The following is a 13,065-nucleotide window of genomic DNA, read 5'->3' as shown; positions in this document are numbered from 1 at the left end:
AATGCCACAAAGCACATGGGACCTTGATTAGTTTGCGTCTATCTATTGTACGTGTGTGAATGGTGGAAGGAGCTATCAAATCAGGGTAATTGTTCAGTTGGTTATGCAGTAGACTAAAGACGTGTATCTTTTAGGAACATAGGAAACGTAAATCTGCTGATGCATGGAATTTTGAAGTGCATTGGAGAGTTGCATTCAGTTGAATAAGGAAACATTCTGGGAATTATTTATAAGCAAATGATGTCGTCGTCGTCGTCATCATCACTCCCATAACTGAATTGGTCATCGGGGCACCATCATTGATGAGAAATCAACTAATTGTCTCCACCCCCGACGATTGTGTGTCAGTGCTTTAGTCTCTGCGAAGTCCATTCCTGTTCACTCTTCTATGTTGTCAATTCATCTCTTTTGTCTACCTCTTGTTCTCTTCCCCTGTACTGTCCCTTGGAAGATGATCTTGGATAGGCCAGGTGATCTTGTTACATGGCCGTAGCACTTCAGCTTGCACTTCGTCATGGTTGTCAGGAGGTTTTCATATGATCCAGTGCATTGAGTGATGATGTTACGGACCTCTTAGTGACGTGGTCGAAGTAGGAGATGCCCAGGATTTTACCAAAGTATCTCGTCTCTGCTACCTGTATTTTCCGTTCAAGTTCTTCCATAAGAGTCCATGTCTCACATGCATACGGAAAAATGGAGATGACCATTGCGTGCAGCAGTTCCAGTTTGGATTCCAGGGAGATGTTCTTATTCCTCCAAATTCGCTTTAGCTTTGCGGCTGCTGCTGCTGTTTGCACAGTTCTTGCCAGAATTTCTGCCTTTGATCCTTCATCAGTGATTGCTCCCAAATACTTGAACTGTTTCACTGTCTCCAGCTCTTGTCCACTGACAGGGATATGTGAGCTGATCCCATCACGTTTTTGTCGTCAGCTTGGTTTTCTCTGCACTGATTTCCATGCCGTATTTTGTGGAGGTTTCATCCAATCATTTCACAAGGTTGGTTAGTTCATCTTCGCTGCCTGCCAGGTCATCAATGTCATCAGAGAACCGAAGATTTGAGATTGTTCGCCCCCCAATGTTGACTGTGCATATGTGATCTTCTAGGGCAGGGGTAGGCAACCTATGGCACACGTGCCGAAGGCGGCACACGAGCTGATTTTCAGTGGCACTCACACTGTTCGGGTCCTGGCCACCGGTTCGGGGGGCTCTGCATTTTAATTTAATTTTAAATGAAGCTTCTTAAACATTTTAAAAACCTTATTTATTTTACATACAACAATAGTTTAGTTATATATTATACATAGACTTATAGAAAGAGACCTTCTAAAAACATTACTATGTATGACTGGCACGCGAAACCTTAAATTAGAGTGAATAAATGAAGACTTGGCACACCAATTCTGAAAGGCTGCCGACCCCTGTTCTAGGGCATCAGTCATTATGCATCCAAGTAGATGTTAAACAGTGTGGGTGAAAGAAGGCAACCTTGCCGGACTCCAACAGTGGTGTGAAACCACTTTCCTATTGTGCCATTGACGGGAACTGCACTGCTGGCCTTGGCATACAGTTATTTAATGGTAAGAATAAGCTTAGGACCAACACTGTACTATTTCATGGTTGCCCAGAGAGCTTCATGCCATACTCTGTCAAATGCCTTCTTGAAGTCGTCAAAGACGTGTTAGATGTCCTGCTGGTGTTGTAAGTACTTCTCACATAGAACATGAAGGTTGAAAATCTGTTCTGTGGTATGTCTTCCAGCACAAAAGCCAGCCTGTTCTTCAGCGATGATCTTCTGTTTGTGGCTTCAATTTGTTCAATATGACTTTCAATATCACTTTGCTGAGATGGCTAATTAAGCTTATGGTCCGGTAATTTTGACACAATTGCAGGTTGTCTTTCTTTGGCAGAGTGATTATTAGTGACTTGTCCATGTGGAGGGCCACTCACTGGTCTGCCAGATCTTGGTGAGTACATCTATTACTATTTCTCCTCCGAATTTCATCAGTTTGGCTGGGATATTGTCAATACATGTAGCCTTTCCATTCTTGAGTGATTTCACAGCTGTCTGCACTTCTTCACACAGTATTGGAAAGTCATCCTCCTCTGTTGAATCTGGGCTATCTACGACACTAGGATCTCCATTTGTCTGGTGGTTGTATTGATAAGAGCAGTAGTTTGTCCACCTATTGATGTCCCTTTCTTCTGTAAGACTGTTCCCGTCTTTGTCTTGAATTGCATTAGCATTGGTCCATCTTTCCTTTGTCAGATCTTTTACAACCTGGTGGGCTCGTTTGCTATTTTTATCATTGATACACTCTTCAATTTTAGAACATCATTTTTCAATCCATGTCTCCTTGGCCACCTTCATTACTTTCTTGATCTTTCTGCTAATTGCTCTATATTTATCAGATCCCTCATTGCTGTTCTTGTCTCTCTTAAGTTCTCTTCTAATGTCACACATCTGTAGTGTTTCATTTGTGACCCATGGTTTTGTCTTCTTACAGTGTTTCCCAAGGATGTTCATTGCTGCCTCATTCATTAGCGTTGAAATTGTTGGTCATTGTTTCTACGTCTTCCTCTAGAGCAAGCAGTGGAACAAAATTTTCTGCCGATCATTGCTTGGAATGACTCTGCAATGTTTCGGTTTCTGAGTCTTTCCAAATCAAACTTGGTTCTGGTGAATTTTGGCCTGACGATTTTCCATAGCTGCAGCCAGAAATTTAGAATCACAAGGTGTCATGATCACTTCCAATATCAGCACCAGGGAAGCTCCTTGTTTTAGCTCTGTTAATCCCAGAACGAAATCGGTTTTGCACCATGATGTAGTCGATCTGGCTGTTATTTAGACCCTTAGGTGTGTGCCAGGTTGATCGTCTGCATGCTTTATGTGCTCCTAATGTGTTTGCAAGAACTAGATTGTTATAGCTGACAAACTCCAAAAGCCTCAATCCTCTCTCATTGGTTATCGCATTACAGAATGGTGAGATTATTGTGACCCTATCTGCCTGTGCATCAGTACCTACTTTTGCATTCCAATCTCCCTGTACAATCAGGATATCTTTCTTGTGTACCTTATCCATGATGTCCTTGGAGCTGATCGTAAAAATCTTCAGTTTGCTCATCATCAGTCTGTTGTAGGGGCGTAGACTTGTACCACTGCCTTTAGACGGATGGAAATAAGCCTGCTGGACATTGGGCAGCATCCTAATAATGAATTCTTGATATCTTTATGCACAAGAAATCCTACGCTGCTGACATGTTTGTCCTTTCCACTGTAATAGAGTACATGGCCTTCTGTTAGTGCCTCTCCAAAGTTCTTCCATCTGACCTCAGAGATTCCTAGGAGGTGCCAGGTGTATTGTTCCGTTTCGTAAGTGAGTTCTTTCAACCTCCCTGTTTGTCTGAATGTCCCTACATTCCATGTGGCTATGGTGATGTTATCTCTTCCACGGATCTTTTGTTGTGGTTACACCAGTAATATACTTGTTGCGTCCGCTCTGGTGGGAGACTGATGATGCAGTCATTATTAATTTGGGGTGCAATCAATCCGATATGGACATGGTTGCATGGTTGCTCATCATATGTTGTGTCTTGGGCAAATTTCTAACCTGACGGAGCCCATCCCTCTCCAGGCAGCCCCCTTTTAGTCACCTGTTACGAGATGCAGGAGGAGCAGTGGGCCTATTCTATCCTCAGACCCACAACCTACTAGTGGAAGGCAGCTTCATGATCTTAAGTCTATACTGTAAAAAAAATTATTGGCACAGCATTGTTAACTGAAACTAGTGACCTTCTCAGAAATCCTCTTTTGTACACTTAATTCTTGTCTAATCTTTTTTCCCTTATTTTCTTGCAGGATGACAGAGACAAAGTTCAGAAACCAACGGTAAGTGTCATCACTCTGAAATCTCAAATCCAGTGTTTCATCTGGACACTGAGGATTTTTGCACACAGTGTGCAGACTGAGACACAAAAGGACATGAAGGTCAAGTTTACTTTGGCCTTGGCTACACTTGCAGCTGTACAGTGCTGTGAGGTAAACCTGTCTTCGTACAGCTGAGTAGGGAAATGCGCTGCAGTATGTCCACACTGACTGCTGACAGCACAGTGGTGTGGCCACACTTGCAACATTTGTAGCTGTGTTGGGAGCGGTGCATTATGGGCAGCTATTCCAGCATTCATGTGGCTGCAATGTGCTTTTCAAAACAGGGGTGGTGGGGTGGATTGTGACAGGGAGTGTGGGGGGAGAGAGAGTGTTTTTTGGAGCATGTCAGCTCTCTATTTTGCAAGTTCCGAACTCCCGGCCCCCTGCTCATTCATTTACTCACTCAAAGCAAGCTGCAAACTGTTTGCTTTTCTCTGTGGTACGAGCTTTGAAACCGGCACTTCCGCATTCCTGCAGCGGGTCACAACAATGGAGAGGATTGGCCACTTAACAAGGTGATTAGTACAGCTCTGCAAGCGTTTACCCTCACACCCCTGAGTCATAGCCACTCCGCTGCAGCTGTTATTCCTCTCGGAGATGTGGAGTACCTGCAGCGGTGTACCCAGGGAGATACAGCGCTGTAAGTGCCCTGCCAATGTGGACGGGGAGTGAGTTACAGCGCTGGGGGAGGCTTTACAGCGCTGTAACTTGCAAGTGTAGCCAAGGCCTTTAAAAATAAAACCTTAAAGTAGTTTAAAGTACTGTACTTGCTGTGAGACCCCCTGTCAATCTGCGTGGCTTTACAGTAAACATTTCCTATTGTCTAAAAATGTTTTCTTCTGTTCTTGCTAAAATCCCCCCTCTCACCAAACAAAATAGGAAATTAATTCCAGTCTCTCATTGTTTCACTGTATAAAAAGTGCCACCAAATGCACAAATTAACTATCTTTTCTAGTTTTTAAATAAAAATAATCTTGAGTGTTAAGTGTAAAAGTTAAACTTTTAGGCACAGGTTATTAAGTTGTCCTTGTTTGTTTTATATGAACAGTTGGGGACAGAGCTGAAGGGTTTCTAATTACCTCAACTTTTGCAGTGTAGCTCTTGGCAAAATGGACACAACTCACAAATATTACAAGCATGACAGTTACCACACCTGTGCACAATTAAGGTGAAACTAGGGGAAAAAACTGCATCAGGTCTGAGCTAATTATACCTTCACTATCAACACCTGAAACATTTTAGGTTAGGTAAACACACAATACTACTATCATGGATTTTTTTAGTGCTACTTCTGTATTTACAGGACATGCATCCATAACAGACGCTTTTGGGTGTATCTACAGTTAAAATAAACCCACAGGAATTAGTAGAAGTGGTGCCAGCAAGTTGGAAGTAAGCAGCAAATTATGAGGGCCAGTGCTTGTTTAGATTCTGATGCTAGTACACCTGTAGTAGGTGCAGCAGAATGCCCAGTAGGCAATTAGATTAAACTATGCACTCTTGCTTGCTAATTATCTCCTCCAAAACTTAGTTTCCTGGAGACTTACCCACCCAGTCAGGGATGTCTTGGGGCAATTATTAAGAGAGCAATAACTTTGAGAGCCCCCCAAATAATTTGCTTTGAAAAAAGTATACATTTCCTATTACTCTCTAAAAAATATTTTAAAAGTACTCTAGTAACATTAACTCACCCACTGTCTATATGTTTAACAACTAAACTATGTATTCTATACAACAAGATTCCAGGATTGTCACTCTGAAGCCTATTATGTCTCTAGAGTCATTGTGAAGCTCTGGAAACAGCAAGCATCATCGAGGGCTTTTTTTGTTCAGAATATCACTGGGTTTTGCAATCTGTTACCCTCCAGTTTTTAAGTTTTCTATCATTTTGACTTTACAAATTACACCCACGTGGTGCATAGCTATAGTAAGGCATGTATCTATGCCATGTCAAGAGTCCTAGAGCAGGCGTTCTCAACCTTTTTCTTTAAGGCCCTCCCAACATGCTATAAAAACTCAGGGCTTCAGCTGGGGGAAATGGGGGCAAGCTTGGGGTTCTGGGCTTCAGCTGCCTGGCAGGGGGGAGGCCTTGGGCCTTCAGCCCCATGGGGCGCCTGGGGCTTTGTGGCCCCCACTTTAGAAATGCTGTCCTAGAGCATCCTGATATCTGAGTTAATGTACAGTTAATTTGCATACAGCCATTTCAGTGGTTGTATGGGGGAGATGGTACAGATAGTGGGTTACTTGGCCCAACTGCCTCCTGCACAAAGCAACACATCTCCCACTACAACCTTCCAAGACAAAAGTCAATGTAACCACCCACACAACAATCAGCAGACAAAACAATCTAAACACTCACAGCATCTCATGGCATCACAGACCCCTCATTCACCACCCACACAAATCTATACACCTCTCCCAGCACAACACAACCTATAGACAAATCAGCACAACCACCCACACAGAAAAACAACCAGCATACACAATAATCCTAAATGTCACTGAAGTCTAAAATGTCTGAGTCGGTGTGAAGTGATGGAAATAGTTACAAGCATAGTTGAGACCTTTTTGTTTAGAATATCATCAATTTTCAATCATCACTGGGATTCATGGTCTGTTACCATCCAATTTTTAAGTTCTCAGTGGCTTTTAGACACATGGCTTTACAAATTACCGCTGTGCAACTGCTCAAGCTTTCAGCTACTAGTAGTTTAATTAGTAAACTAACTGCTACACTGAGCAGATTTTAATGAGAACATTAACTTTATTTTCTGACTTTCTGTTGAAATGTGTAACCTTGGCATTGCAGTTCTTTGTTTTAGTATCTTGTTTTTAAAAACAAAAACTTCCGACTTTAAATGATTAAGTCCAGATGTCCCTGAGATAAATGGGATGGTGGATGAGTGAGTTCTCACAATTGCTCCTGCTGTTTAGCTGGAGGAACTGTTAAGAGTTGGGTTAACAGGGCAGCAGCACATTTGAAAAAAGTCATTAAAGAATATAAACACTTAGGAAGTACAGGCCAGTCAGCCTCACCTCAGTCCCTGGAAAAATCATGGAGCAGGTCCTCAAGGAATCAATTTTGAAGCACTTAAAGGAGAGGAAAGTGATCAGGAACAGTCAACATGGATTCACCAAGGGCAAGTCATGCCTGACTAACCTAATTGCCTTCTATGACGAGATAACTGGCTCTGTGGATGAGGGGAAAGCAGTGGATGTGTTATTCCTTGACTTTAGCAAAGCTTTTGAAATGGTTTCCCACAGTAGTCTTGCCAGAAAGTTCAAGAAGTATGGGCTGGATGAATGGACTATAAGGTGGATAGAAAGCTGGCTAGATTGTCTGGCTCAACAGGTAGTTATCAATGGCTCCATGTCTAGTTGGCAGCTGGTATCAAGCCGAGTGCCTCAAGGGTCGGTCCTGGGGCCGTTTTTGTTCAATAACTTCATTAATGATCTGGAGGATGGCATGGATTGCACCCTCAGCAAGTTTGCAGATGACACTAAACTGGGAGGAGGAGTAGATATGCTGGAGGGTAGGGATAGGATACAGAGGGACCTAGACAAATTAGTGGATTGGGCCAAAAGAAATCTGATGAGGTTCAACAAGGACAAGTCCAGAGTCTTGCACGTAGGACTGAAGAATCCCATGCACTGCTACGGACTAGGGACCGAATGGCTAGGCAGCAGTTCTGCAGAAAAGGACCTAGGGGTTACAGTGGACGAGAGGCTGGATATGAGTCAACAGTGGGCCCTTGTTGCCAAGAAAGCTAATGGCATTTTGGGCTGTATAAGTAGGAGCATTGCCAGCAGATCGAGGGACGTGATCATTCCCCTCTATTCGGCATTGGTGAAGCCTCATCTGGAGTAGTGTGTCCAGTTTTGGGCCCCACACTACAAGAAGGATGTGGAAAAATTGGAGAGAGTCCAGCAGAGGGCAACAAAAATGATTAGGGGGCTGGAGTACATGACTTATGAGGAGAGGCTGAGGGAACTGGGATTGTTTAGACTGCAGAAGAGAAGAATGAGGCGGGATTTGATAGCTGCTTTCAACTACCTGAAAGGGAGTTCCAAAGAGGATGGATCTAGGCTGTTCTCAGTGGTAGCAGATGACAGAACAAGGAGTAATGGTCTCAAGTTGCAGTGGAGGAAGTTTAAGTTGGATATTAGGAAAAACTTTTTCACTAGAAGGGTGGTGAAGCACTGGAATGGGTTACCTAGGGAGGTGGTGGAATCTCCTTCCTTAGAGGTTTTTAAGGTCAGGCTTGACAAAGTCCTGGCTGGGATGATTTAGTTGGGGATTGGTCCTGCTTTGAGCAGGGGGTTGGACTAGATGACCTCCTGAGGTCCCTTCCAACCCTAATATTCTATGAAGATGTACATGCAGGTATATGGGACCAGGGTCTTTGTGTTTCTGAAGGATTTACACAGAGAGAGTTCACTCTTTCAATAAGAATTGGTATTCCTTTTGTGAACAGTCCCAGCATCCTGTGTTTTAGTTGAACAAGGAAGACTATGCATTGTTATATCCCTTGTAACATCACTGGGCTTTGTAACGTGTTGGCAAATGCTTGAGTATATTCAGTAGTGACTTTTTTTCAGTTGCTGATAACCTGTCTTTAATTCCACTCTGAAGAGTGGATAAAAATCATGATTTAAAAAAATAGTTTTTAATCAATTTTAAAAAGCTAAAGTTTTTATTTCCATGTTGCTAGTTCTTTACTTTCTTCCCATTATATAGTCCTAAAACACCTACTTTAGCAATTTGTACTTGTTTCTTAATTGTTAGTGGAATTTCAGTTTTCCATAGATTTTCTACTAAGAAGTTTCACATTTTAGATCTGTGCTGAATGACAAGTCCAGGAGCTCATTGTTGTTTTTTTCCTGTGAGAACAACACAGAATTGATAAGCAAATAGCCTGTGCTATCTTTACAACCAAAACTATCTTCTGATGTGTTGCACTTCCATAAATCAAGAAAACTGAAATGGAGACTATACTTCTCCATTAGGAGTTGCTGTTTGAAGTCACTGAGGTTTGTGCTCCAAAGTCTCTTAAGTGTTTTGAAAATCCCACCCTTAATGCCTATCCAGGGGTTATAGGAGCCTAACTTTAGGCTCCGGATTTCAAAATCACAATAACTTTAATGTATTGGAAGTCTAAATATCTAACACTAAAGCAATATGCTTTTGACATGACACCAATCTAATGTCACTAATGAAGTTGTTGAATACAATGTTAACCCTTGATGTGAATACTTATGCACATGCTTAACTTCAAGCACATTGATAGTTCCATTGCTGTTAATAGAGCTACTCATGTGAGTAAAGCTATATACCTGCTTAACTGTTGATCAGAGTCTAAATGTTAAATATTTTGTTTCTGCCAGTAGCAGTTTCTTTGTTTGAATAAGACATCCTAACAGCAGTGGCATTTAAAAAAATAATAATTTATTATTAACTTTAAAGTTGCAGTAGCACAAAACTTCAAATTAGTTTTACAAAGCTTCAATATGATGTAAATTAATCAAGTGAATTAATCACTCCACCCTCATTCTCAATAAAGAATATTTATGTACAAATTTGGAGTATTTAGCTTGAATTATTGGCAACCAAGAAGCCTTGGTCTTAAAATGATTTTGTTTTTCCATTGCAATAATTCAGCTTTTGAAATGTTTACCCTGAGATTGAAACAAGCATGGAAAGTTTAGGCCCCAAAGAATATCTAAACAGTTCATAGTCTCTTGATATAACCTTAACTACAGATGTTAATGCAACCACTAACTAGTAAGAGAGGGACATTAAAAAACTACTTGGCAACAATTTTAGGTAACCATTTTGTTATAAATTGCAGCAGGAAACATGGGATCAGAATGTTATCTGATTAGCAAATTACTACTGAAGCTTTTAACTATAAGGCTGCCTTCATCCTGGCACGAAAGCTGCATTTGTGGCTTGCTTTGACTAGTTGTTAGGAAAAGGTACAAACAAAAGTGTTATGGTGAATCCATTTCCTTTAGCCAGTTCTCTGCGGGGAGGTGGGGGGAAATTGTCACTCATGTTCAGTATCTTAGTTATGACTTTGTTTTTCAGGAAACACTTATTACCACTGTGGACTCTAATTCCAGGTATAGTATGGCTTGTAATGTCATAAATTAAAACAGAATGGTGCTTCATGGTTGCCCTTCCCTAATTCAATGAAGTGGGGGGAAAAATACGGTTCAGTTCAAACTACTAGCAAATAAGATGGTGGATATTAAGGGCTTATCAATGCTAGGAAGTTAATTTGTAGTAAGATAAGGAGTGAATTTAAAGCAAAAAGGCATTCCTGATGAACTCTCTGTGTGGATGCTCTTTATTCTAGAATGAGTGTGTCCACACAGGGAATAACTTCCTGTGGAATCAGACCCTAGGAATGGATGACATGTGAAGGCTGTTGCCATATGTAAATCCCAGGTTTGCTCTCAAAACTCTCCAGGGCATGTTGTCATCTTACCATGAAGATTTTACACTTCATCTTGAAGTTAAGAGGTTACCTTGTTCTAGAGAAGAGCTGGTATGCTACTAATGCAGGAGATGCTTGGTGATCTTACTCACTAGTGCTGCTGCTGTCGCTAGCTACTCTGGATGCCTTATTGATCAGCATCAGCTCAGAAAAGTCTTTGCTATTGTTGCTGCATCTAAGTTAAATATAAAAAGGATTCTGGGCTAAACGTAGAGCAGCACATATAGTAGAATTTTAAAATGTGCACAAATGTTCCGGGCATTTCAACACAATCCAGCCAGAACTTCATGCATTAATACTGTTCATTACATAGAGGAATCCTGTGACTCAAGAACCTTCCACGTCACTTCCAATAGAGGAATTGAAGTACCAAAAGTTTTATTGGGAAAGCTCACCTGTATCTGCTCTTCAGTGGATGGCACAGCTCTGTGGCGACAAGTCATGACTTTAAGTTTGACTGGAATCTTATTGTTCTCCAATCAGCAAACTTACAAAAACTTTATTTCAAAGTCTAACTGTGGACACTATCATGTTGGCTGGCAAGAGCATATCACCAGCATTTAGTACTAGACCAACCTAAACACTCCCCCAGTCAAAGGCTCTTATCCTCATTTGAAGGGTGGAAAAAGAAGAGATTACAAAGTAAACTTTTATAAGCAATAAAATATCTTGTCTGTAATTTAGCAGCTGTTAGACATTGCATGAAAATAATTCTCACTGTGATTCCTTCTAGTTGGTGGACCAGTTGGGTGATCCCAGGAATAGCAGCAATTATTGTGGCCCTGATGTATCATTTCTACATGTCAGAGTAAGCATCCTCTGAGAACCAATAAAAGGAGACACTGATTTGGGAAAGAAAACAGAAGCCATCTTAACCCACTACACTTCCTGACAAAAGCATAATAGCTGAAAAGAGAAATTTTTAAAATTGAACTTTTCCAGAAAACTTTCTGCTGTGCACTTTCCTCTTAATGCTACCTTTTACTCACTGTTTAAGCGCTAAAGGTAGTGTTTATCTTCTGTATAACACTGTTATATTCTCTAATGAACCATTTGAGATAACGCTGATTTCTGTATTTCAGCAGACGTTATGTATGTACCAGCCTGAAACTTGTAACATTGCTTCTTTAATGTTTATTAAGGTTCTGTCTGAATTTAATATGAATCCTTCAGCCCTAAATAACTATGAAAACTGGTGGGCATGTGTCCATGAAAATACTGTTCATTTTACCTTTTACCCATAATCTTGTATTCTTTGCTTGCAGTCTAGCACTTCTTTCAAATCAATTGTTTTTTTCTTTCTACATAAAGAAACAAATTCCATTTTTTGTACCTTTTATTTAAAAATAAAAGGGAGTAAGTTCTGTGGTAGTAGGTCTAAGGGTCCGTAAAGCTTGTAAACATATGTAGAGTGTAGCCTATACAATATGTGGACCTACATGTCAGGCTGTACAATGGCCTACTTAAAAGACCTTCCTGACATCTTGGTACCTAGGACTGGTACAGAGTGCTACCATAAAAAAAGCCAGATTGCTTAATTCAGTTGCTCTTTGGAAAACCATCACTGAAGCACAGTGAAAATTAAACTTAGGATAATGTTTATATGAAGTGTCCCAATTATTTCCCTATCTATTTTGAAAAAAACATACACATCAAAAGCTCTTTTATTGGTTCTGCCTTTTTGGGGGGAAATATTTTATGTAATTTCCACAACAGGTAATTTTTCTAAGAGGAGCAAAATATTGCTTTTAGCAACCAGAGCTCTACTGACGTGACTATAACTTATCCTACAACTTGAGTCAAACCTTTAGGAAATCTTCAACTTGAAGCTATGGTTCCTAGTGAGTGAAACTCTTTATCTAAATCTGCAGTAACTACTCAGTTTACTGTGTTCCTTCTTAGTACTAAGGAAAAAAGGTAACATACAACTTGTACTTACCATGAAAATAACTCTTTGGCAGAGGAATCTTGCTGTTTGCATTTTCTGGGGCAATGTTTTTAACTTCTGCTACTATTTTTTCTGTGTGTTTGTATGCACAATATTCATGAATAAAAGCAAATCCCTGGTGTATCTTCCCATATTCCTATAAAATTGGATTTTCTGTCTCTCAAATGTATTAATTCCAGCTCAGCAGATGGATTTTTCTATGGGTATGTCTACACAGCAATGTAAGCCTAGGATTAGTGGGCTTGAGTCAGCTGACTCGTGTCAGAACCCAGGGCTTGAGTGTCCGCACTGGTTAACCTAGGTTAAGGATTTTTTGACCTGTGCTTGAACCTGGGGCTCTGGTGTCCACACAGCAGTGTACAGACCTGAATCAAAATAACCCTATCCAAGAGCGTCTAGTGCCCTGCACCCCACAGTGTCAACACTCCAGCCCTACAAATGGGTTGCATTGTGGGAAAACTGCCCACCCTGTTTTATAACTGATGGTGCTATTGATGGAACTCAGGTGCCAATAAGGAGCATGTGAGTACATATACTACATAATTAGCTCTTTTGGTGGCTGTCTCAGTAGAATGAATGCAGTTTGAGAAGACTTTATACTGATTTGCCATCTAATCTGAGGACTGGATTCTCCACTAGGCTGAGTCACATGGGCAGGAAAATGCCCATGTGCACCTGTTCTGAGGATAATT

At 40.9% G+C, this 13,065-nt stretch overlaps 1 protein-coding gene across 1 annotated transcript in view; it reads left to right on the top strand.

Moving 5' to 3' along the window:
• LOC135873243 (cytochrome b5) overlaps positions 1-12,509 on the top strand; it is a 30,533-nt gene extending 18,024 nt beyond the window's left edge. The window contains exons 3-5 of the mRNA XM_065397635.1: positions 3,857-3,886; positions 10,014-10,048; positions 11,159-12,509. Coding sequence (XP_065253707.1) covers positions 3,857-3,886; positions 10,014-10,048; positions 11,159-11,237 — 144 coding nt within the window. The 3' untranslated portion in view covers positions 11,238-12,509. The remainder of the gene's footprint in view (positions 1-3,856; positions 3,887-10,013; positions 10,049-11,158) is intronic.
• The last annotated feature ends 556 nt before the right edge of the window (positions 12,510-13,065 follow it).

Source organism: Emys orbicularis, chromosome 2 (assembly GCF_028017835.1).
Source record: "Emys orbicularis isolate rEmyOrb1 chromosome 2, rEmyOrb1.hap1, whole genome shotgun sequence".
NCBI classification, from domain to species: Eukaryota; Metazoa; Chordata; order Testudines; family Emydidae; genus Emys; species Emys orbicularis.
The sequence above is the reverse complement of the archived record's forward strand: the minus strand, read 5'-3'. Positions and strand labels throughout refer to the sequence as shown.